Source organism: Sturnus vulgaris, chromosome 4 (assembly GCF_052056855.1).
Source record: "Sturnus vulgaris isolate bStuVul1 chromosome 4, bStuVul1.hap1, whole genome shotgun sequence".
NCBI lineage: Eukaryota > Metazoa > Chordata > Aves > Passeriformes > Sturnidae > Sturnus > Sturnus vulgaris.
Window position 1 is genome coordinate 2,579,362 of NC_142246.1, and position 23,294 is coordinate 2,602,655.

At 56.4% G+C, this 23,294-nt stretch overlaps 4 protein-coding genes across 6 annotated transcripts in view; 2 read left to right on the plus strand and 2 right to left on the minus strand.

The window, feature by feature from the left end:
- Window positions 1-2,940: 2,940 nt before the first annotated feature.
- On the plus strand, window positions 2,941-5,047 carry LOC106853124 (vasotocin-neurophysin VT-like). Its single transcript, XM_014876174.2, has 3 exons — window positions 2,941-3,131; window positions 3,944-4,145; window positions 4,784-5,047. Exons 1-3 carry the CDS (start codon window positions 3,012-3,014, stop codon window positions 4,954-4,956), a joined length of 495 nt encoding a protein of 164 aa, XP_014731660.1. The 5' UTR covers window positions 2,941-3,011; the 3' UTR covers window positions 4,957-5,047.
- A 2,658-nt stretch (window positions 5,048-7,705) lies between these two features.
- LOC106853126 (neurophysin 1-like) lies at window positions 7,706-9,210 on the plus strand. The gene is made up of 3 exons (XM_014876176.2): window positions 7,706-7,867; window positions 7,947-8,148; window positions 9,042-9,210. Exons 1-3 carry the CDS (start codon window positions 7,748-7,750, stop codon window positions 9,089-9,091), a joined length of 372 nt encoding a protein of 123 aa, XP_014731662.1. The 5' UTR covers window positions 7,706-7,747; the 3' UTR covers window positions 9,092-9,210.
- Window positions 9,211-9,580: 370 nt separating this feature from the next.
- Window positions 9,581-12,773, minus strand: MRPS26 (mitochondrial ribosomal protein S26). The gene is made up of 4 exons (XM_014876182.2): window positions 12,477-12,773; window positions 11,616-11,753; window positions 10,429-10,552; window positions 9,581-10,196 (listed from the first exon to the last, which is right to left on the minus strand). The coding sequence occupies exons 1-4, from the start codon at window positions 12,737-12,739 to the stop codon at window positions 10,065-10,067; spliced, it is 657 nt and encodes a 218-aa protein (XP_014731668.2). The 5' UTR covers window positions 12,740-12,773; the 3' UTR covers window positions 9,581-10,064.
- Window positions 12,774-17,463: 4,690 nt separating this feature from the next.
- Window positions 17,464-23,294, minus strand: part of PTPRA (protein tyrosine phosphatase receptor type A) — a 117,785-nt gene continuing 111,954 nt past the window's right edge. For all 3 annotated transcript variants that reach the window (XM_014876180.2, XM_014876178.2, XM_088162963.1), the window contains 8 exons: window positions 22,484-22,633; window positions 22,272-22,365; window positions 21,189-21,265; window positions 19,748-19,882; window positions 19,384-19,509; window positions 18,853-19,004; window positions 18,492-18,627; window positions 17,464-17,809 (listed from right to left, as the gene is read on the minus strand). In XM_014876180.2, the coding sequence (XP_014731666.1) occupies window positions 17,735-17,809; window positions 18,492-18,627; window positions 18,853-19,004; window positions 19,384-19,509; window positions 19,748-19,882; window positions 21,189-21,265; window positions 22,272-22,365; window positions 22,484-22,633 (945 nt within the window). In that variant the 3' untranslated portion in view covers window positions 17,464-17,734. The remainder of the gene's footprint in view (window positions 17,810-18,491; window positions 18,628-18,852; window positions 19,005-19,383; window positions 19,510-19,747; window positions 19,883-21,188; window positions 21,266-22,271; window positions 22,366-22,483; window positions 22,634-23,294) is intronic.

The following is a 23,294-nucleotide window of genomic DNA, read 5'->3' on the forward strand; positions in this document are numbered from 1 at the left end:
CGGGCAGCCCCAGCCCTTTTGCTGGTGTCTACAAGATCTGGGGCTGAGCAAGGGGACAGATTTGTGGGTGCTGTCCCATTCCCAGCCCAGGTCAGACTTTTAGGATTCCCTTCATTCCCGAGGGGAGCTGGGATAGGGATGAACGCCCTGGCACCGGCCACACCCTGTGAGCGTTGTTAGGAGATCAGTGCTAAGGAAGGGACATCCTCTGGGGAAGAGCCTGGGAAGAGCAGGGACGTGGCAGAGCTGGAGACACCAAGAAGGGACCTTGGGGCTGTTGTTGGAGGATTTGGGGTAGGACTCTGAGTACCCCCAAGGCCTCAGCTGGGAGTGGGGTGTGGGATGGGGGCTCAGCAGTGCCCCGGCTACCAGAGACCATCACAGCCCAGCGGGGCTGGCTCTGCCCACCCCTGGGAAACCCATCCCCCTGGGATCACTTGTCCCATGGCTCACCCCAGGTGACCCCGATATTTCCCTCCCCAAAACCCCCTTTGTGTGTTTTCTACCCATTTTCCCCGTTCCCACCTCATCCTCCCTTTGATTCCCGTAAGTGATTCTGCGTTGCGGCTGCGGAGCCTCTGCAACTTGGAAAAACATTTTATTAACCTTCCTTGACTTTAAAGAGCATAATTACATTTTAATCTCATATTCCTGCGTTATCATTCCAGACACAGAGTCATTTGAATGCAGATCGTTCCCAGCTAATGTAATTTTACGATACAGTAATGAAGAGACGGAGCACGAGCGCCTAACACCCAATTTAGAGCTGACATTTGGGGTTCTTTTAAAGAAAAGTTTTCCCAGCCGAGGGCTTTTGCGTCCTCCTCGGCCCTGCAACGTAAGTGGGTTTGGGCTCCCGCTGTGAAGGGATGGGTTTGGATGGGGAAACGAGGCTGGTGCTAATGATGTTGGTCATTAAATCCCCCACGGCTGCCCCACGTGGGTGATTCAGCGTCACGGGGCAGATTTGGGAACTCGCCGCTCCCTCGATCCCAGGGAGGGCTGACTCAGGGGCTGTGGCCACCTTCACCCCCCATTGAGGGGAGGAAATCGCCCTCATGTCACCCATCAGAAGCCCCAAAGCCCAGGGCTGTCACCCCCCGGGTCGATCCATGCTCCAAAATCGCACGGCAGGAGCTGGGAGCAGGCTGGGACCCCCAGCACTGATGCATTAAATGCTTCCCTGCGTGCCTCAGTTTCCCTTGGGGGGGCAAAGCGATGCTCTGGGGTTCAGCCCCCTCCAGCTTTGTTCCCTGCTTCCTGTGGAGCTTTTCAAAGCACTTTGAAACAAACACAAAGGTTTTCCAGGGAGGATTGCAGTGGGATCACCGTTTCCTTTGGGATGCTGGAGCAGAGCAGCCCCCTCCCCACCAGGGTACCACCATTCCCCTCACTCTAACTGGGGCTGGGGTGTTTGTCCAGCAGAAAAGTGATGAGAAAAGTTAACGAGGAGAAGAAAATGAGGGAAACTAATGAGGGACAGGGGAAAAACATGTTCAGCCACCCCAAGTGATGTCCAGGCTGATTTTTATGGTTCTCTCCCTCAATTCCCCACCTTATGTGAAGATGAGCAAAGGATAAAACCACTCCAGAAGCAGGAACACAGCTGGCAGCACCCCCACATTGTCCAGCCCACTCCCAGCCCCCCAAAAAACCCCTCCTGATCACTTTGAGCCAGTCCCAGCATTTTTTTGGGGGGTGAAAGAGAGGATGGGTAGTCACAGGCACCAGATTCCTCTCTGCATATTCATTTCACATTGCTGAGGCTGCCCTCGGTGCAGCTGGAAAAGGGATCTGGGAACAACAGGAATATTCCTGGCTGGATGGGGCAGGGGGTTGTTGATGGTCTTTTTCCTGTACAGATGTTTTTGACAGCCCATGGGTGACACGAGTGTGCTGGTGCCAGCCCCAAAGGTGCCTTTTCTGTTGGTCTCCCCCTCTCCTGCTGGTTTCCCTGCCTTCTGGTTTCTTGGAGAAGAGGGGGAAGAGGCAGGAGAGCCGTGGGTGGCACCCATAGATCACTTTGAGGACAGGGCTCTGCCCTGCACCCCAATGCTGCAGTCCAGCCCCTGGGTTTTGGGGTGTTTTTGTGCACCCGGGGTTTTGTCCCAGTCCCAACCCCATCACTCCTCTCCAGCATCCCCTCCCAGAGCTGCATCAGTCAAACCAGCATCCCACAAAGCAGCATCCCTTCCCAAATCAGCATCCTTCCCCAAATCAGCATCCCTCCCTAAACCAGCATCAATCCCAAATCAGAATCCTCCAAATAAACAGCCCTCTCTAAAGCAGCACCTCGCAAACCCTTATCCCTCCCAAAAATAAGCATTGCTTCCAGAGCAGCATCCCTGCAGACCAGCATCTCTCTCAAAATCTGCATCTTTCTAAACCAGCATCACCCCCTCAAAACAGCATCTCTCCCAAAATCCACATCCATCCCAAACTCCAAAGCAAATCTCCCAAAATCCACATCCATCCCAAACCAGCATCACCTCCCAAACCAGCACCTCTGCCAAAATCTGCATCCTTCCCAAAACCACATCTGAATGAACATCTGTCCCCAAACCCGCATCCTTCCCCGGACAGCATCTTCCAAACCCACAACCCTCCCCAAACTGGCACCACCTGAAGGAGCTCCTCTCCCTGAATCCACCCCCCAGCCCATCCAGTGCCCCTTCCCAAGAACATCCCAGGGCTGGCCCGTGCCCCTCGGAGCAGCCAAGGGTGGGTTTCACCAGCCCTGAGTGCTGCTGCACTGAATCATCTCAATTACAGATTTGCTTGGATGCGATTTGGGGGAAAAAAAAAAAAAAAGAAAAAAAGAAAAAAAAAAAAGAGAGACAGGAATTAAAAAAAAAAATACAACAACAACAAAAAAAACACAACTCAACCCATCCCTCTCCTTCCTCCTCCTCCTCCCCTGGGAAGGGGTGATGGCAGCATAAATAGCAGCTCTCTCAGCACGGGGCCAGACGCAGCTGGAGCAGCTTCCCCTGGCACGGGCACCCTGCACCATGGCAGAGCCTTCGCTGCCCCTCTCCTTCCTCTGCCTCCTCGCCTTGTCCTCCGCCTGCTACATCCAGAACTGCCCCCGGGGCGGCAAGCGAGCTCTGGCAGACACAGCTCTGCGACAGGTACGGGCCGGGATGGGAGATTGGGGCACGGGATGGAGCTCCAGGAGGGACAGAGGGGCTCCGTGGGGTGCAGGAGCTCCCTGTCACCTGCAGGTACCCCTGGCTGTGCCACGCTCCCGGCAGCAGTGGGGATTTTTGGGATGGCTGAGGGACACGCCACGGGGCAGTGGTGGATAAGTGACCACGCCGAAGTGCTGCTGGCACCTCGAGAAGAGGCTCAAGCTTGGCCACAGTGGGGGAGCAGGACAGGACAGCACATGGAGAGGGGACAGGGAGGTCATGGGGACACCCCAGAGCGGGGACACAAGGTCACAGCCACCAGCGCTGGTGGCAGCGTGGCACCTCCAAGAGGGGCTGGTGGGGAGATGCTTTCTAGAAATCACAGAAAGATTTGGTTTGGGGAGGGATGCTGCGTTGTGGGATCCTGGTTTAGGGAGAGATGCTCCTTTGTGGGATGCTGGTTTAGGGGGGGGATTCTGCTTTGTGGGATGCTGGTTTAGGGGGAGATGCTGCTTTATGGGATGCTGGTTTAGGGAGAAATACTGTTTTGTGGGATGCTGGTTTAGGGGGAGATGCTGCTTTGTGGGATGCTGGTTTGACTGATGCAGCTCTGGGAGGGGATGCTGGAGGGGAGTGATGGGGTTGGGACTGGGAGAGAACCCCGGGTGCACAAAAACACCCCAAAAACAGGGGCTGGGCTGTGGCATGGGGGTGCAGGGCAGAGTCCTGTTGCCTGTGCATTGGCATAGGGGGTTTCTAATACAAAGAAGAATTTTTTGGGGTGCGGGCACTGAGGCAGCTCCTTCCCGCAGTGCATGCCCTGCGGCCCCGGCAACAGAGGCAACTGCTTCGGGCCCGGCATCTGCTGCGGGGCGGAGCTGGGCTGCTACCTGGGCACGGCGGAGACCCGGCGCTGTGCAGAGGAAGATTTCCTGCCCTCGCCCTGCCAGGCTGGCGAGCAGCCCTGCGGCTCCGGGGGCCGCTGCGCCGCGCCCGGCATCTGCTGCACCGCCGGTAACCGGGACACCGACAGCGCGGGATGGGGACGGTGGGGGGAATGGCCATGGGGAGAAGTCTCCAACTAGAGATTATCTGGTGGTGGGGTTTATTCTTAGGGAGGGGAAACTGAGGTATGGAGTGAAAGCGGTGTTGGCGCCGTTCAGAGATCATTTGGGGATGGTTGGTTCAGAGTAAGGAAGGAATTCTTTCCTGTAAAGGGTGGGGAGGCCCTGGTACAGGGTGCTCAGAGAAGCTGTAGCTGCCCCTGGATCCCTGGAAGTGTCCCAAGTTGGACAGGGCTTGGAGCAACCTGGAATAGTGGGAGGTGTCCCTGACCATGGCAGGGGCGGGATAAGAAGGGTCTTTGAAGGGTCTTTTAGTTTTTAATGTCCCTTCCGACCCAAACCATTCTGATTCGAAAGGATTGGGCTCGGAGCTCCTTCCTGACCCACCGTGAGCTTTTTCCTGGCCAGCACCGCCTCCCTGATATGCCAGAAAATCCAGCCTCGCTCCGTGATTAACGGGAGAGACAAAACTGGAGCTGGAGCTGTGCGGGCCCCCCTGGCTGCCACCAACCCCTTCCCCAGCCCACAAGAACCCCCTAGTGATCCCAAATAACCTGTTCCATCGCCACGTTTTGCCTCCTGCTGCAGAGACGTGCTCCATGGACAGCGGCTGCTTGGACGAGGGCAGCGACGGCGCTCAGGATGCGGCGGACGAGAAGAACCTGACGGTGATGGATGGCTCGGCCGGAGATCTGCTCCTCAAGCTCATGCACTTGGCAAACCGGCAGCAGCAGCAGCAGGGCAGGCACCCCCTGCTCTGAGCCAGGGCGTTGGGAGTCCCCCAAAACCCTGAGCGACCCCCCCACCTCGGCTCTGTACATACGAGACCCAATAAAATCCTCGTGCACTGTGGTGGCCTCGTCCTGGGCACTGGGGATGGCTCATGGGGGCTCCAGGGGATCTGCCTGGGGCTCGGGATGGGGGTGCTGGAGGCTCTTTTGTCCCCAAATCCCTGCAGAGTGCACATGGGTTGGCTGGGCTGGGTGCAGGATTTGGCCCCGTCCTTGTAGCTGCCAAGGGAAGGAGCTCAGGCAGAGCTGGAATTTGGGGTCTGGCCATCGAGTCCCAGCCAGCACCCCCAGCCCCAGGAGCCTGGGGACAGCTGGGATGTGTCACCCTTGTGTTACCTCGTGGCCGAGCCCCTCTTTGGGGCGGATTCGGGGCCTTGGTGCCATCAGGAATCAGCACAGCATCTACTAAAAATGATAGAAAGTAAGGAAAAGTACCCCAAATCCCTCAAGGGCAGAGAGGTTTGGGCTTCCAGCTCCAAAGATCCCCTCCAGGGCTGTTCTCACCCTTGCCCATCCCCTCTGGCCACTGACAGGGAGGATCAGACCCCGTTATCCCACGGTCACACCCCAAAATTTGGGGTCCCATTATCCCGACCCTCTCCCGGCTCTCTTACCCTGCGGGGTCCTTGCTCCGAGGTCTCTCCGGGCTGGCACTGGCCACGGCACAGGGGACAGCTCGTCCTTTATAGTGTCCCTGAGGGAGGTGGCACCTCCGGGGAGGTGGAGCTCCCTGACACCCGAGGGATCCATCCTGCCCTCTCAGGGGCATGCAGGATTGATCCAGGACCTGCTTCCCACAGCCAGCATCCCATCCCAGCCCTGGGGAGAGGGACAGCCCCAAATCACCCCAAAATCATTGGGAGAGGGGTGACACCAGCATGGATGGGGGACTCCAAGCTGGGATGAGGGAATTGGGCTCTCAGCCCAGCTCTAGCACTCTGACTTTTCCAAGATGCAGGATGTGAACCCCCAACATTCCTGCAGCTCCCGGAATGTGTGGCTGAGCTGGGAATGCTCCATCTGATGAACACCTCAAAATCAGGCAAAAAAGGAGTCCCCCAAAAGCATCAGGGGTTGATACCTGGATTTTTTTTCCTCACTTTCCTACCTGAGACACATCCTGCAGGGGTCTGGGCCCCCCTGGAGCAGCCGTAGGGGCTCTGGGATGACAATTCCCTCCCTCCACGCTGTGCTGCAGTTGGAGCTGAGCTGCTGGGACAGCACACAGCGGGTGCTGAGCCCCATTTCCAACCCATTACCATGGATCCCAGTGCCTGCCTTGTCCCCAGGGACTGGGACTGACCCCGGCTGGGTGACAGGGACCTGGCTGCCCTCGTGATGGCTGCGCTAAGTGGCGGATTTTGAATCAAGCCAGAGGGACAGGAAAAGGTCATGGCTGTCCGGCTCTGGGCTGCCTAATTCCCAATTAAGCCAGTGCAGGGTAATGATCTCAGTGGACGTCAAGTTTTGTCCTCAGCAGGGAAATTTATTCAAGCGGGGAAGCTCTTAATTGGGATAAGGAAGGCAAGGGGCCGGGGTGAGCAGGACCCAGGGCGGTTGCATCAGCCTTCGGCCTCATCCTCAGCGCTGCTTCTCGGGGAGGGGGGGGGGGGGCTTTGTGTGCTGCTGCTGTGGCTCAGGACACCACATCCAACACCTGTGTGCAGCTCCAAGGAGAAGCAGTGGGGAAATTTGGGATTTCAGGCCTTTGCCCAGGAGGTTTGGTGTTCTCGTGTGGCTGTGGAGATGTTGGATGAAAGTGAGTGGGGATGGGTTGGGTGTCACTGCTGTCCCTGAGTGGGGTGAGCTCAGTGCTGAGCATCCCCCAAAGGCCAGGCACGGGTGGCTGGGCAGGACCCACAAGAACATTCCCCACCCCAGATCCCATGGATGATCCCAGAGGATATGGGATTGCTTCTCCCACCCAAAGGGACTTGAAGCCAAAGGAAGCACATGCCCCTCTCATCCCGCTCCTGGGTGGACACATCCCACCTGCAGCTGCCTTCCTTCATCCCTACCCTCTCCATGCCAGAGGGGCTCCCAATGGGACACACCACGGCTCAGCAGCCCTAAGTGGTGAGTGGAGAGGGACCCCAAACCCCAGACTCCATCCACAACCTCCACACGTTCACCCAGCTCCATCCACAACCTCCACACATCCACCCAGCCCCATCCACAACCTCCACACATTTATCCAGCTCCATCCACAACCTCCACACGTTCACCCAGCCCCATCCACAACCTCCACACATCCACCCAGCCCCATCCACAACCTCCACACATTTATCCAGCTCCATCCACAACCTCCACACATCCACCCAGCCCCATCCACAACCTCCACACATTTATCCAGCCCCATCCACAACCTCCACATGTTCACCCAGCCCCATCCACAACCTCCACACATTTATCCAGCCCCATCCACAACCTCCACACATTTATCCAGCCCCATCCACAACCTCCACACATCCACCCAGCCCCATCCACAACCTCCACACATTTATCCAGCTCCATCCACAACCTCCACACGTTCCTGCTGCTGCTGGACTCATCACAGAGGAGAAAACCAACACCTTGTCCTTGACCTCACGTCCTCGACCTCTGCCTATTAGCCGAGCCCTCTGCTGTGGGAAGCAATGCCTTGTGGTTTTTAAGGAACACGGGTGACGCTGGTGCCAGAATCTCTAAGTAGGAGCCAGGACTATAAATACAGGGCCAGTGGTTGGGATGGGCAGCCAAAAATCCGCCTTGTCCTGCCGCTATGTCCTGCAAGGCTCTGGCTCTCTGCCTCCTGGGGCTCCTGACTCTCTCCTCTGCTTGCTACATCCAGAACTGCCCCATCGGGGGCAAACGCGCAGTGCTGGACATGGATATCAGGAAGGTAGGTCCGGGAAGGTTCAGGGTGCTCCAAACCCCCATCCTTCCCTTCTCCCAACCTCCTTCCCCTGTTCCCCGAGCAGTGCCTGCCCTGCGGCCCCAGGAACAAGGGTCACTGCTTCGGACCCAACATCTGCTGCGGGGAGGAGCTGGGATGCTACATCGGCACCTCGGAAACGCTGCGGTGCCAGGAGGAAAATTTCCTACCCACCCCCTGCGAGTCGGGACACAAACCCTGCGGATCCGGAGGGAGCTGCGCCGCTCCCGGCATCTGCTGCAGCACCGGTGAGGACGGCACGGGATCCCGGGATGGCTGCACGGAGCCCTCGCACAGCCGGGAGGGAATTCTATAGGACAGTGGGAGAGGGGAGGATGGCCAAGGGATTGTCTTTGTCCCATCCGTGTATCCATCCATCCATCCATCCATCCACACCCCAGGGAAGGGATGAGATCCGGAGGGTTTAGGGTAGGAGGGAAGCAGACAGCGAACAAATTTTGGGGGCTGAGCACGTGCAGGACCCACGTCCCCTCCTTCTCCTATTAGTTTTTCTCAAAATCCCACCCTCCTCCCTAAATTAAACTACCAGAGATTCTGCTATAAATCCCGGGAGAACGGAGTGAGCACGAGCTCATTAAACCCCAGTGCCCGGGGGTCCCTGGGGGCTGTTTTTGGGGGTCTCTGGGTGTTCCGGGGATTTCTGGGGGCTGTTTTGGGGGATTTCTGGAGGCTGTTTTGGGGGATTTCTGGAGGCTGTTTCAGGGATCTACGGGGGCTGTTTTCTGGGGGTAACTGAGGGCTGCTTCAGGGGGTCTCTGGGTGCTTTGGGGATTTCTGGGGGCTGTTTTTAGGGGTCCCTGGGGGCTGTTTCAGAGGGTCTCAATGTTTTGGGGATCTCTGGGGGCTGTTTCATAGATCTCTGGGAGCTGATCCGGGGAGTCCTTGTGGGCTGTTCCAGGGATTGCTGGGGGCTGTTTTAGGGAGTCCCTGTGGGCTGTTTCGGGGATCTCTGGGGCCCATTTTGGGAGATCTCTGTGGGATGGTTCAGAGATCTCTGGGAGCTGATTTGGGGAGTCCCTGTGGGCTGTTTCAGGGATCTCCAGGGCCCGTTTTGGGGGGTCCCTGGGGTCTGGTCGGTGCTGTCTGGTTTCACACCACACTCCCCCCTCTCTCCCCTCAGAGGGCTGCAGCACTGACTCATCCTGTGACCAGGAGATGCTTTTTGTGTAGCCCACCCGGGAGAGAATCCGCAGGATCCCGCGTCCATCACTGTCCCAGCCCCACCTCGGGCTGTGACTCACACTGAAGTGATGAGCTTAATTAGAAATAAAACTTGGACAGAAAAACAATCCAGACAGAAGTCTGTGGGTTTTGTGCACTCGCCTGGTTGAGGTGCAGGCTGGGGAGAAAAGAAAAAGACACTTTCAGGGAAAAGTGGAGGTAAAAAGAGAGGATTTCAGGTCAATTATTGGAGGGAGGGAGGGAGGGAGGGAGGGAGGGAGGGAGGGAGGGAGAGGGACCTGCAGACCATGGCTGAACCACAGCAAACTCCAGGCTCAAAGCTGGGCAGCCCAAAACCAGAAGTTTTAGGATGAAGCTGACAGTCTACATGATCCCAACAACCCAGAACACCCAAAGTCATTACAATTTTATCTACACCATCAGTTTCAGGTGATGAATAAATTAAGGCTGAAGGGAGGAATAAGGAGACACCAGAAATTCTGGATCATTCAGACACATTTTATTATTCAGCCACACCAAGAGATGTGCAAAGGAGGGTTTAAAATGTGAAATCAGGATTATAATTAATTCCTTACCCCAACAACAAAAAAAGGGAAGGTCAGTGTTTCCTACAAATTCATTCAGCTCTTGTTTGCCTTTGGAAGCACCCAGAGGAGCTGACAGTGAGGAGCTCAGAGCCAGGCTCTGCCTCAGGACTGCTCCTGCTCCTCCCCACGTGCTGTGTGAGAAGGCAGGAGGGATCCAAACAGGTGGGAGGTGAGATCACAGGCACAGCAACAGGGCTGAGCCAGACTGCTGGAGCCTCCGAGTTCCCCCTCACCCCCTTTCCCACAGACATTAACCCTTTGGAAACAGCAGAGCCACACCTGTGGCCTTTCTCCACCACTTCTGTGGTCAATTTACCCACTCAGAGGAAGGATCTGTGCTGTGTGTGGGGCTCTGGAGCCCCATGCCAGGGCTGCTATGACAGCATCGTGCGCTTCACGATCCGCCCGTCCTTGTCGATGGCAAAGTTGTAGTTCTGTGGGTTGTCCAGGCACTCCTCGATCCGTGCCTCCAGGTTCTCAAGGGTGATGAAGTTTTTGGCTTCCTCCTGAACCAAAGGAAAAGGATTATCCCCCTCAGGATTATCCCACCCTGTTCCTAGAGCTCTGGCTCAAGCTCTCTCCCATCCACGCACTGTCAACACCCCTGGAAGGTGCCAACGCTTGTGTTCCCAGCTGCTGACTGAAAAATCTGTGGAAAACAAGCCCACGGCTTCCACATGGCTCCCTGGCAGGGAATTCTGGCAGCCTGGTTCCCCAGGAGGCACCAGCTGCTCTTACCTGCAGCTGGAGAACTTCCTTCTCCTTCTCCTCCACGAAAGCCTCCATTTTCCTGGCCTGTTTCTCTGCAATCTCTAACTTCCTCCTCTTCTCCTCCTCCTCTTGTTTCCTGAGTCGCTCCTCTCTGCCAGACAGAAAGGAAAATCTGATGCATGAGGTGACACTTCCATCCCCAGGAGAGCAGGAAGCTGCCCAGAACACCTTGACTTGGTCCTCAGCAGCAAAAGGCACGGGAACCATGACAGCTGCACAGGCAGATTTATTTGAAAAGGTCAGGATTTCCCAGAATCACAGAATCAATTAGGGTGGAAAAGGCTGTGCCCTCTTGTCCTCTGCTCTCAGGCTGCCAGGGAGCAGATCCTGACCCATCCTGGCTGCACCCTCCTGTCAGGGAGTTGTGGAGAGTGACAAAGTCTCCCTTTACCCTCCTTTTGCCCAGGCTGAGTCTTCCCAGCTGCTCCTACCAGGACTTGTGTTCCAGGCCCTTCCCCAGCTTTGCTGCCTTTCCCTGGACAAACTCCAGGATCTCAACGTCCTTCCTAAATTGGGGGCCAGAACTGGACACAGCACTCGAGGTGCTGCCTCACCAGTGCTGAGCACAGGGGAAGAATCACTGCCCTGCTCCTGCTGGCCACACAATTCCTGATCCAGGCCAGGAGCCATTGGCCTTCTTGGCCACCAGGGCACACTGTTGGCTCATGTCCAGCCTGCTGTCCATCAGTGTCCCCAGGTCCCTTTCTGCCTGGCTGCTGTCCAGCCACTCTGTCCCCAGCCTGCAGTGCTGCAGGGATTGTTGTGGCCAAAGTGCAGGACCCCACACTTGCTCTTGTTAAACCTCATATCCTTGGATTCAGTCCCTGGATACAGCCTGTTCAGGTCTCTATCCTCTACAGCACACCCACTCACACCCAGCTTGGTGTCACCTGCAAATTTGCTGATGGTGAACTCAAACCCCTCATCCAGATCACCAACAAAGACATTTAACAGGACTGGGCCCAGCCCTGATCCCTGGGGACACCACTGGTGACTGATGTGACCATTCCCCACCATCAACCAGTTCCTAACTCAGCCCAAAGTGACCCTGCCCAAATTTCTCTGTAAATATCAGACCAGACTCTAAGGGAGCCTGAGCAGAGGTCGGAGCCAGGCAGGGCAGGGTTCCCCGGGCCTGCAGGGGCTGTGCTGACCTGCGTGCCCGCTGCCGGGCGTTCTCCTCATCATTCCAGGCCATCAGGCGCCGGTGCTCCTCCTGCTCCTCCACCGAGCCCTCGGCAGCCAGGCGCTCCTCCCGCTTCTTCTGCAGCACCTCGGCCCTGAACTCCGCCCTGTCAGGAGGAGGGGAGGGCACTCAGCTCCTGCCCGGGGCTGTCAGCACAGCGGGTTCTCCCCAGACTGCCCCATAGCAGAGCCGGCCCCACCACCCTGCCCACCCATCCCACCACCCTGACCCTCCTCTGCCACACATCAGTATCAGACTCACCACCCCTTCCCACAGCACTGCAGTCCCACCACCCCTTCCTAAACCCCAGTATCCCAGGATCTACCTGCTCCTGTTACAAAGGTCCCCAAATGGCCGCTTCCCTGCCTCACAGCCCCATATCCAGCCTCCCACCCCATAGCCAGTCCCACACTCAGCCACCAAGCCTCTCTTGTTCCATACCAGCCCCCAGCACCTTACTCAGCCTCCAACTCCGTACCCAGAGCCACAGCCAACCCCAACCTTCCCCTGCCCCACAGCAGCCTCACAACCCTACACCCAGACCCCAACCCTCCAGCCAACCCTGTACCCAGTCCAGTCAGCCCCCAGAAACCCCACACCCAGCCCCCTGCGCTGTACCCAGCCCTTCAACCCTCCCCTGCCCCACAGCCAGTCCCTTACCCAAACCCACAACCACCCCCAATCCTCCTCTTCACCCCAGAACCAGTCCCAGACCAGCCCATACCCGCCCTTCCCCGGCCCCACAGCAGCCCCATAGCTCCAGCTCCCAAACACTCCATCGCCACAGCCCAACCCTGCCCCACAAGCCATCCCCAGCCCGTGCCGGTACCGGAGGGCGCTGAGCACCAGCCGGTACTGCCGGTACCGCTCCTGCACCACCAGCAGCTCCTCGGGGTCCACGGGCGGCGGCAGCTTCACCCGGCCCGCCTTAGACGTGGCGGGGGGATCGCTGCGGGTCTTGCGGCCCCGCGCCGGCACCGCCCGCGGGGACCAGCCGGGACAGAGCCCCGGGAAAGGGCCGGGCCCCAGCGCGGCCGCCAGGACCGGCAGCGGGACGGGCCCCGGGCGGCAGCGCCTCAGCGCCGGTAGCATGGCGGCGCGGCAGTGACGTCACGGCGCGGGGAGTGACGTCAGAGAGCGGGCCCGCGCGCGCGGCGTCACGGGAAGGGAGGAGGGAGCGGGGCCTGATGGGAAATGGAGTCGGGGAGGGGAGGGGGACAGGGACAGCCATGGGACATGGACATCTATGGGGCAGGGACACCCCCACGGGACACGGGCACCCTACACGAGACAGGGACAGCCGTGGGACACCGGGCACTCTACACGGACAGGGACACCTGTGGGGCAGAGACACTCGCTTGTGAAACTGACCCCCCCCCACGGGACAGGGACACAGGGACACCCCTGCCGGACATGGACGCGGACCCCTAAGGAAAAGGAATCCCCCAGGGAACAGCCGCCCACGAGACACGGCACCCCAAAAGACACAACACAGCCCCTTCGCATCGCACACCCGCACTCCGCGGGACACGAATTCCCGAGCGCTGTCCCAAGGAGCAGGACACGGTACCCACAGGAGACACAACCTCCCCTTCTCAGACACCCCCCAAGGGACAGAGCCCCCCTCGGGACAGGAATCCCACCCACGGGACACAGCCCCCACGGGACAGATCATCCCCCCCACCATCACACGAATTCCCCGCACGGGATTGCATCCCTCATGGACACCGTTATCCCCAATGGACACCACTGTCCCCACGGGACACCACTGTCCCCATGGCACACATGCCACCCCCATCATCCCCCAGGCGAGCCCCCCATCACCATCACTGCTCACAGATCCCCCCCAGCCCCTTTATTCCCCGCGGGTGGGTCCCGGTTCGGTCCCGGTTCGGTCCCGGTTCGGTCCCGCCGGGCTCGCTGGGTCCGGTCAGGGGCGCAGCGCGGGTCGCTGCGGGAGAGGGACGGGGGGGATCGGTCAGTGCCGGTCCCGGGGACCCCCCCTGGACCCCCCAGCCCCGATCCCGCTCACCGGCAGCGGCTCCTCCCGCCGGAGGGGACACGGGAGGGGACGGCAGCGCCCGAGAGGGGACGGGATCTGCGGGAGTGGGAAAAAGGGGGACACACGTTGGGGTAAAACACCCGGGATGGGGGGATCACCCCGCCAGTGGGGGGAATTCCAGGGTGGAAAAACTGCGGGGATTTCGGGGAGGAAGGTGAATCTGTGGGGAAGATAACCAGGGAAAAAGGGGATAATCTGCGGGGGAGATAATTCGGGGAGGGGGATAACCCGGGAGGATTATAGCCCGTGGGGGTGATAAATCCGGATAATTCGGGGAGGGGAATAATTTGGGGGGATTATAGCCCGTGGGGGTGATAAATCCAGATAATTCGGGGAGGGGAATAATTTGGGGGGATTATAGCCCGTGGGGGTCATAAAACCGGAATGGGGTTTAATCTGAGGCGGGGATAAATCCAAGAACTCGGCGGGGAGATAATTGCGAGCGGGTATAATCCAGGGAGGATAATTTGGGACAGGGTAACTCGGTGGGGATAACCCAGAGGGATTAAAACCCCAGGAGCAGCAGGTTTTACCCCGGGGGGGAGGGACACAAACCCTGGGGCAGGGGGACACAGCCGGGCTGGGCATCACCCTCTGGGGCGGTGGGGATTCACCCCCGGAGGGAAGGCAATGACCTGGAGGGGGGTGACCCTACCTGGAGGTTTGTGGGGGTCCGGAGGTCCCGTTTGCCCCCCGGGTACCAGCCATGGGACCAGTGCTGGCCGTGGCCACGGGGCAGGGAGCAGCTCAGCAGCAGCAGAGCCAGCAGCAGCAGCAGCGACCCGCGGGGTGCCATGGCCGGGGGGCTGCGGGGACACAGCTGGCCCTGTCCCACCGCCATCCGCTCCAGGGACACCCCCGGGGAGCTGAGGGAGGGCTGAGCACCCCTGGGTGCTGCCTGGGGTGGTTTGGGGCCAGCAGAACCCCAGGGGTTGAGTAAGGGGATGGAGATCCAGAGAGGATGAGCACCCTTGGGTGGTGCTGGGGTGGGTTTGGGATGCAGATGCTGGACCCAGCATCTCTTTGGGGTGGGTTCGGGATGCAGATCCAGAGGGGTTGAGCGCCCATGGATGGTTCTAGGGTGGGTTTGGGATGCAGATGCTGGATCCAGCATCTCTTTGGGGTGGGTTTGGGATGCAAACCTAGAGGGGATAAGCACCCATGGGTGGTGCTGGTGTTGATTTGGGATGCAGACGCTGGACCCAGCATCTCATTGGGGTGGGTTTGCGATGCAGATCCAGAGGGGTTGAGCACCCCTGGGTGCCCTTTGGGGCTGGAGAAGCCGGAGGGGCTCAGCACCCCGGGGTGCTGCTGGGGTTTGGATCCCGCACGGACACTCCCCCCACGCCCCTTTGGGGTCTGATTTGGGGCAAGCAGGACCCCCCAGCCCGGGCCCACCCCGTGCCGTGCCCAGGGCAGCCTCACCTGTGCGGGCAGGTGCCGGTGGTGGCGGTGGCCGGCGCTGGAGCGGTGGCCGCCCGGGCAGGCGCCGCTATTTGAAGGGCTCGGTGACAATGACGTCGGCCCGGCCACCGTTCCCACAGGGGACCGTGACCTCGCTGATGCCATCGGCCTCCTCGTGCCAGTATCCAGTGCCTCCTTCCCCCAAAATCCCCTTGGCATTGCAAGACCGCATCCTGACTCCCCTTTTCTGGGGATTCTGCCATGCTGACCCCATTGTAGCTCCATCACCCACAGCTGGGGACCCCCCAACACGGGCTCATTTCCCATTTCCTGGGAAAGGGATGCATCCAGATGGTCCCTCTGCAGCTCCAGGGATGCTCTTGTTGAAAAGAAGGGATCAAATTCCCTGTGCCTCAGTTTCCCTACCCCACCCCAGCCCCCATTTCCCTGGTTCTTTCCCCATTTCGAATGTGTCACCCCCAAACTGGGGCTGGATGCTGGCAATGGCCATGGAGCCCAAAGCTCCCAGCTCAGAGGATGTGACAGAGCTCAGGGAGGGGATTTAGGCAGGATCTCGCCCTGGATTATCTCCAGCAGCTGCTCATCTCTCTGATATTTGCACTTGGATGCAGGATGGGGCAGGGCAGATGCTGTGGCAAAAGCTCAAGGCAGCTCCACAGACCCCAAAATTTTCCCAAGCCCTCTGAGATCCCAGGAATGAAAGAAAAAAAGGGGGAAAAACTCATGAAGAGCACCAGGGAGCAGCCAGCACCCACTGTGCAGTGGGATGGAGGGAGCTGTTGGGGTGGTCCATGTTCCTGGGTGGAACATCTGTGGGGACAGTGAAGCCCTCCTGTTCAAGGAGGGTCCCCATTTCTTTGGAATCATCACATTTACTTCTGACTGTGACTGACAGCCTTGGCCCAAAGCCTCCAAAATTTAGGAGTTGGAATTTATTAGAAATGGGGTGATGTTAGGGCTCACGAGGGGTACCAGAGGGGATAAAGTGGGGATGATGGCAGCAGCAAAGCACCTTTTGGGGGTGTTTTGGGTGGCTGAGGGTGTCCCCTTGCCTGTGTGCCTCCACTGAGCCCCCCTGTAAATCCTACCTGGATGGAAAAAGTTGAAAAAATTGGATACTCTTGATTCATGGGCTGTTTTTACCCAGAATTTCCTACCCCATATCCTGAGTCTAGGACATCCCTGGGCAGAGCTGTCAATATTCCTGGGCCCTGCCACCCACCCTGTGCTCCCCATCACTGTGTGGAGTGTCCAGAGAAATCCTTGGGGTGAAGCCTCTGCTCCAAACCAGTTCTCCCAGTGCCTGCAGTGGGGATAGAGCTCTCCGAGTAACTTGGGCATGGTGCCCCTGACTGAAGGAGAAACAAGGAAGGTACTCAGGCACTTCTTTGTAAGAAAGAAAATACTAAAATCAACCATATTAACCTGTTTTTGTTTTTTTTTCCTAATAAACAAGTGCTGCACCCCTGGTCCTCAGGGTATTTCTTGACCCTTTGGATTCTTCTTGAAAGAGAGCAGGTCTGGAGTAGGGGCTTTGCAAAAATCCTTCCTCCCAGAGAAGCTGTGGCTGCCCCTGGATCCCTGGCAGTGTCCAAGGCCAGGTTGGATGGGGCTTGGAGTGACTTGGGACAGTGGAAGGTGTCCCTGCCCATGGATGGGGTGGGATTAGACATTCCATGAGATCCCTTCCAACCCCAAAACCATTCCCTCATTCTCTGATCTCTCAGGATGCCAGGAAAAATAATGTGACATCTCTTCCAGCAGCTGGGGATGGAGCTCACCTGGTGCAAAGAGCACCAGCAGGGATGGCAGGGCCACTGTGATCAGCTCAGGGCCACCCCAAATCCCTGCTCTAAACACACAAACCTTTCCTTCAGGGAGCAAAAATCCTTTTGTCTGTCTGGGGTTTGCTTTTTTGGGGTCAAAATCCCAACATTTGGGTGCTGCTGTGTGGCAATTAGTTTCCAAACCAGCAGCACATGGTGGCCTCACCTTGAAGGGGGAAGTTTTTAGCTTTTGGTACAAAAATGAGGTTATTCATATATAAACACACACACAGAATGAGCTTTTTTTTTTCTCCTTATTTTTTTTTAAGAGCTGACCAGCAGAAAAATGTGAAACCATTTCCCTGCAGGTTTGGAAAAGCCTGTGCTGGTGGGGTTGGAGGGGGAGTTTGGGTTTTGTTTTCAGATGAGATCCAGGATATCTTTCTTTCCTTTTTTTTTTTTTTTAAAAAGGCTTTACTCCCTCAAGAAAAAAAAAAAAAAAAGATTTACAAACAAAATAACAGCCTGTATCAACTCTCCAGAAGAGAGATGGTATGACAATATTAATCCAAACATCACGCTATTTAATTCCCCAATAAAACATTGGAAAAAAAGGAGCCAACAGTATCTGCACTAACACTTTGCTACATATAAAATCTCCAGCTAATATGAAGCTTATGGTACCAACCTCTAAAACAGTTAAGATATATACACATAGTTTTTTTGTTTGGGGGGGTATATTAACAAACAGAATATTACAAAATATTAAAGAAGGCAACTCTTCTGTCATTTGTTTTGGGGGGGTGGGTGTGGATTTTTTGTTCCTGTTTTTCTTCACTTGAAGTTGGCGTAGTCTGAGAAGGCGTCGATGTATTCCTGCACCACCTTGTAGCAGAATTCGTACTGTTCCTGTGGGATTGGGGAGAGAACAGTGTCAGACCAGGAAAATCCACACCTGAGACAGCACCTGATGCTTGCTCAGGTGTGCAGAGCAGGTCCTACCTCCCAGTGACCCCCAAACTCATGGCAAAAGAAACTCTGCTTTCCCTTTCCCTCTCTGAAGTTCTGTTTGGATCCCAAAAGACTTTTAAAACCCTGAGCAAATCCCTCTTGCAAGACCTCACCCAGCCCCACCTGCTCCAACCCTAAAGGGCTCCACAGCCACTCCAGGACACTTTTCCAGGCGTTAAAGCTCATTCAGGTATGGACTGTGGCTGAGGATGTCTCCAAGGAGGTTCCTACGACTTCTGTCAGTGCTTAAAAGGCACTTGATGCCTTAACAAGAGGAAGGGGAGACACCTCCTGGTCCACCTCCTTAGAATCCTGGATCCTAGAATGGTTTGGGTTGGAAGGAACCCTAAGGATAACCTTGCTCCAACCTCCTGCCATGGGCAGGGACAACTCCCAGTAGCCCAGGGTGCTCCAAGCCCTGTCCAACCTGGCCTTGGACACTTCCAGGGATGATGAACCCACATCTTCCCTCACTCCCTCTTTCATGGAGTGCAAAAACCTTGAATCAAGGAGGTTTTTGCTCCACACTGGGCCCCCAGCCCGTCCTTGCTGAGGTTCTGGTGGGGCAGGAGGCACCTACCAGTGTCTGCACCATGTGTGGCCTCTGTAGTCTTAAACTCTTGACTGTCTGAAAGACATCGAGGATCGCCTCTGCCTTCACCCTCTCCAGGACAGTGCTCAGTGCACAGAAGGTGCCCGTTCTTCCTGCTCCAGCACTGGCAAAGAGAAACCAGGGGGTGAGGAAAACCCCTGTCCTGCCCCTGTTGGCTTTGCCCAGGGGATGATCCACGTGGGAAGTGCTGGAGAACTGCAGGAGCCAGTCCTGCCCCAGCCTCTCCCCGTTTATCCAGGACATGTTTTGGGGTTCTGAGCATCTCCCAAGCTCCTGGTGGAGCAGATGCCCTGGGAGGGGTGGCCCAGCTGCTCCAGCCAGGCTTTACCTGCAGTGCACAGTGATGGGGTGGTTGCCAGACTGCTGCTGCTGTTTCTGCACTGCTGCAATGATGTTGATCATCCCCTTGCCATCCCCAGGGATCCCAACTTCTGGCCAGCCGTGGAAGTGGAACTGTCGGATCTGTCTGCTCTTGTTTTCCTGTTGGGAGGGCACAGCTCGAGGTCAGGCACACGGTGAGAGATCTGCACCAAGGAACCCACGGGCTCAGGGCTTTGGGACAGCAATCCATGTATTAAAGCTGCTTGTGGAGGAGTGACATTGCCAGGGCATGGAGGAGGGAAAGTGTAGGGAATGGGGAGCAGGGGGGAGGCTTGGTGGTGAGGGCAGCAGAATAGAGGGGATGGTCAAGGAACGAGCAGCAGGACAGGGACTCTCAGGGATGGGAGGCAGGGAAACAGGGATAAAATCCCTTTGGGACAATGGGGAGCTCATGGAGCTGAGGGAACACCAGCAGGGGCTCATGGCAGTGAACTCAGGAGCACCCAGAGGTCCCCAGAGGGAGCAGGCAGGCTCTTACCCTGGTGTTGGTCACCAGCAGGTCTCTCACTGTGTAGCTCTCACACTCCTCCTCCTTCTTCAGCTCCACTGTGATGTCCCCATAGGACACGGAGCCGTCAGAGGGCCAGTACTGGGCACACTTCTCCTGAGGGAGCACCACAGAAGGGATCAGGGTGAGGATCCTCTGTTTCTCCCATGGATTTGGATAAAAGAATCTTCTGGCAGCTGCCCAACACCAGGTGGGATCCCATAGGCTTCACTAACTCCCAGAATCACAGAACTCTTTGGGTTGGACGTGACCTTAAGGGTCATCCCATTCCAAACTCCTGTCATTCATTCATTTATTTCCCTGGTGTTTAGTGCAGCTGATCCTGGGAGCTCACCTGGCCTCTCTCCTCCAGCTCTGTCAGCATCACTATGGAGCAGGATTTCCACTCCCAGATCATCCTCCAGAAGTCCTCTATCGTGTGCTGCAGGGGCCCTTGGCTGGCGATGTAGGAATCCTTCTGGCGATAACCCTGCAGTGTGGGAACGGCCTCAGTGGGTCAGGAGGAATCTCTTGGACATGGCTGGCCTACCAAGCTCAGCTCAATTTTGGGAGGATCATCCCCCCCTGCACACACCTGGCTTCATCCATTTGGCTTTCCAGCACACCTAAGCAATATTGCAAGCTCTGAGTGCTGGAGAAGAGCTTTGCCTTAGCTCCAAGTACTCCAGGTAGGATTTTCATTGGGGATTTTTGGAAGAAGCAAGCAAAACTAAACGGAACTAGATGATTTTTAAGGTCCCTTCCAACCCAGACCATTCTATGATCTATGAAAACCAGCAGGAAGGTTGGATGGCTCTGGCTCTTCCCCAGCCACAAAGAGTTTGTGTTTCCAAACCCCTCTGACTCCTCTGTGCCCTTCCTGCAGACTGTGACTGCAGATCCTTCGTCATTTGCAGTTTGTCATTTAAGCAAAGTTCAGCAGAGGCAGGAAATTGAATCCTCAGCCCAAATTGCTTACGTGCCACAGAAGCTTTCTGATCTGGATGCACAACAAGGCAGCTGCTCCTGGCTGCTCCTGCAGCCACAGCAGGGACCCAGCAAATGAGATTTCAGAGAGCCATTAATTAGGGATGTTAGAACTGGGAAAAACTGGTTTTAGTGGGCAAACCAAGTGATTGCCTTTTTGGGGAAGAAAAAAAAAAAGCCATGTGTCATTAGAAGATGAAAGCAGAAATTGGGCTGGAAAAGAGCAGGGTCTGTCACTTGGCCAGCACTGGCATCACTGCATGGAGATCAATACTCATCCCAGATGTCACCCTGGAGTCAACAGGATTGCTCAGGAGAGAAGGATGTGCAATCACTTATCTCCTCCTCAGAGTGAGGACAGCACTTAACCTCCCTGCCTCGCCTCCTGCCACCACCCAGACAGGTGTAATGGGATTGACCTGGCTCCTCTCCAAGGTTTTGGGATCGTGTATTGCTCCCTAATCTAATCTGGTGGATGTTTTCTGACCAAATGGCCAGTGCTGTGTTATTTCCATGGATACATGGATCCCTTCTCCACAGCCATCAGCAGAGCCCAGAGGAGCAGAAGTGAGGCCAGGATTTGGAGGCTCTGCTCAGACTCCAGCTCTCCTCTCCCACAAGGAGCTGGATATACCTGGGGGTTTCTTGGAGAAAGAAACCAGCACCATCTGGTGACACAGAGCAAAGTCACGTGGAGGGAGCTGTACAAAACCCACAAAAGGAGTGTTTGGGATAAATTCTTCCCAAAGGAAGCAGCATGAGGTGGTTTCCATTGGGAGAAGATGGAAAGGAGTTTGGAGAAGACTCACATCAATGAAGGAAGCGTTTACATAGTCTGTGTTCTCTTCCCCTCTCTTCACTGGAATGATTACTCGATTGAACTCATCTGCAACAGAAGAAAATTATCTGAGATTTGGGATCACCTGCATGGCCTCTAGCTGGGGAGTCACCAAGCCCTAAGTGAGAGACAGAGATAAGGGCAAAGGAGCACAGTGCACCTGGGTGGGACAAGGAAAGTCAGCTCCACCCTCTGCCAAGCCCTGGTTTGGGGCAGAAGAAGGGGATGTTGAGCTCTCCAGGAAATGGAACTGCTCAGCACTGGGACTTCCTTCCCCTTGAGGCAGAAAGTCTTGGCAGCAGAAACCAGCAGAGAGGGTCATATAGGACTGGTTGCCCATTTGTGTCCAGATGAAGTTTGAATATCTTCAGGCATGGAGACTCCACAAACTCCTTGGGCAACCTGTGTTAGCACCTGGTGACCCCCACACCCAAAACGTGTTCCATGGTGACCCTCCTGTGCTCAGTGTGTGCCCATGGCCCCTTGTCCTGTCCCTGGCCACCACTGCCAAGAGCCTGTCTCCATCCTCTCTGCACCCTCCCTGCAGCTGCTGATGGGCAGGGATGAGACCCCTGGAGCCTTCTCTTGTCCAGGCTGAGCAGTGCCAGCTCTGCCAGCCTTTCCTCAGAGCAGAGATGCTCCAGTCCCCTCCCTGGGCTCTGCCCAGTCTGTCCATGTCCCTCTTGTGCTGGGGAGGCAGAACTGGACCCAGTGCTCCAGGTGTGGCCTCACCAGTGCTGAGCAGAGGGGCAGGATCCCCTCCCTGGACCTGCTGGAATTGTTTTGTCTCACACAGCCCAGGCCACCACTGTCCCTTTTGTCACAAAGGGCACTTTGCTGGCTCAGGTTCAGGCTGGGGTCTGTCAGGACCCCCAGGTCCTTTCCTGCCAAGCTGCTTTTCCACCCATCTGGGAGACCCCATTACAGACTGGGCTTGTCCCTCCCCAGGAGCAGGACTTTGCCCTTTTCCTTGTTGAACATCACAAGGTCCCTGTTTGTCCCATCTCTCCACCCTGATTCCTGTCCCCAAACCCACCAGCCAAACAAGCCTTACATGGAATTATCTGAAGCACCCTGTTCTTCTTCATGTTGGCTGGCAAATTGCCCGTTCTCATCTTGTCATTCTGGATTTTGATTGAAGTGAGTTTCTGCAGGGCAAGGAGCAAAGCAGAGGGGGAGTTTCAGAGCCACCCAGTGCCACACACACACGGTGATCCCTGCCCCATCCCAGCAGATCCACCAGGACAACACTGCAGCCATGCTCACCTTGAACTCCTCCTCCAGCCCGTTGCTGCTGGTCCCTGGCACTTTATTGTAGATCTTCTGGAGGTGGATCTCTAATGAGGTCACCTCCAGCTCTGTGTCACCATAAAGATAATGCTCCAGAAGTGCTTGGTATATGAACACATACTGCATCTGGAGGGGTAAAAGAAGTCTGAGTCTCTCTGAAATCCTCCTTTTCAAATTGGTCTCACTGCTCATAACCACACCTCCCCTCTAGCCATGCAAGTTACTTTGCTTTTTCTCCTCTGCTCTTTTTTTCCTGCCATGTTCCATGCCCACTGAGCACATGCTGGGTGTAAACCCACCCACCACCCCCCAGCCCACCCTCTGAAACCCTAGAAAAGTGAGTGACAACCTTCCTGCCACTAAATGGGGACTGAGACTTTATTTACCACACCAAACAAAGCAAATGTGACACAAAATGTTCTCCAAGCCTGGAGAAAAGGAGGCTCAGGGGGAACCTTTGCCTCCACAAGATTCCCTGGCAAGAAGGGGCAGCCAGGGGATAACAAGGGGCAGGATGAGAGGGAACAGCCTCAAGCTGTGCCAGGGGAGGGGCAGGTGGGATATTGGATAAATTTCTTTATGGGAAGAGTTGTTCAGGCCAGCCCAGCTGCCCATGGTGAGTCCCCATCCCTGGAGAGATTTAAAAACCACATAGATGTGGCACTTGGGGACATGGGTCAGTGGTAGCCTTGGCAGTGCTGGGGGAATGGACGGACCATTAAGGATCTTTTCCAACCTAAATGATTCAATGATTCTACAAAGGCGATTCAAAAGAGCAGGACCCCCC

Coding starts and splice junctions, on each gene's coding strand:
- LOC106853124 (XM_014876174.2), top strand. CDS start 3,012: ATGGCAGAGCCTTCGCTGCCCCTCTCCTTCCTCTGCCTCCTCGCCTTG. Junction 3,132..3,943: donor CAGACACAGCTCTGCGACAG/GTACGGGCCGGG, acceptor TCCTTCCCGCAG/TGCATGCCCTGCGGCCCCGG. Junction 4,146..4,783: donor CGGCATCTGCTGCACCGCCG/GTAACCGGGACA, acceptor CTCCTGCTGCAG/AGACGTGCTCCATGGACAGC.
- LOC106853126 (XM_014876176.2), top strand. CDS start 7,748: ATGTCCTGCAAGGCTCTGGCTCTCTGCCTCCTGGGGCTCCTGACTCTC. Junction 7,868..7,946: donor TGGACATGGATATCAGGAAG/GTAGGTCCGGGA, acceptor TTCCCCGAGCAG/TGCCTGCCCTGCGGCCCCAG. Junction 8,149..9,041: donor CGGCATCTGCTGCAGCACCG/GTGAGGACGGCA, acceptor CTCTCCCCTCAG/AGGGCTGCAGCACTGACTCA.
- MRPS26 (XM_014876182.2), bottom strand. CDS start 12,739: ATGCTACCGGCGCTGAGGCGCTGCCGCCCGGGGCCCGTCCCGCTGCCG. Junction 11,754..12,476: donor CTGGTGCTCAGCGCCCTCCG/GTACCGGCACGG, acceptor TCCTCCTGACAG/GGCGGAGTTCAGGGCCGAGG. Junction 10,553..11,615: donor GCCCGGCAGCGGGCACGCAG/GTCAGCACAGCC, acceptor TCTGTCTGGCAG/AGAGGAGCGACTCAGGAAAC.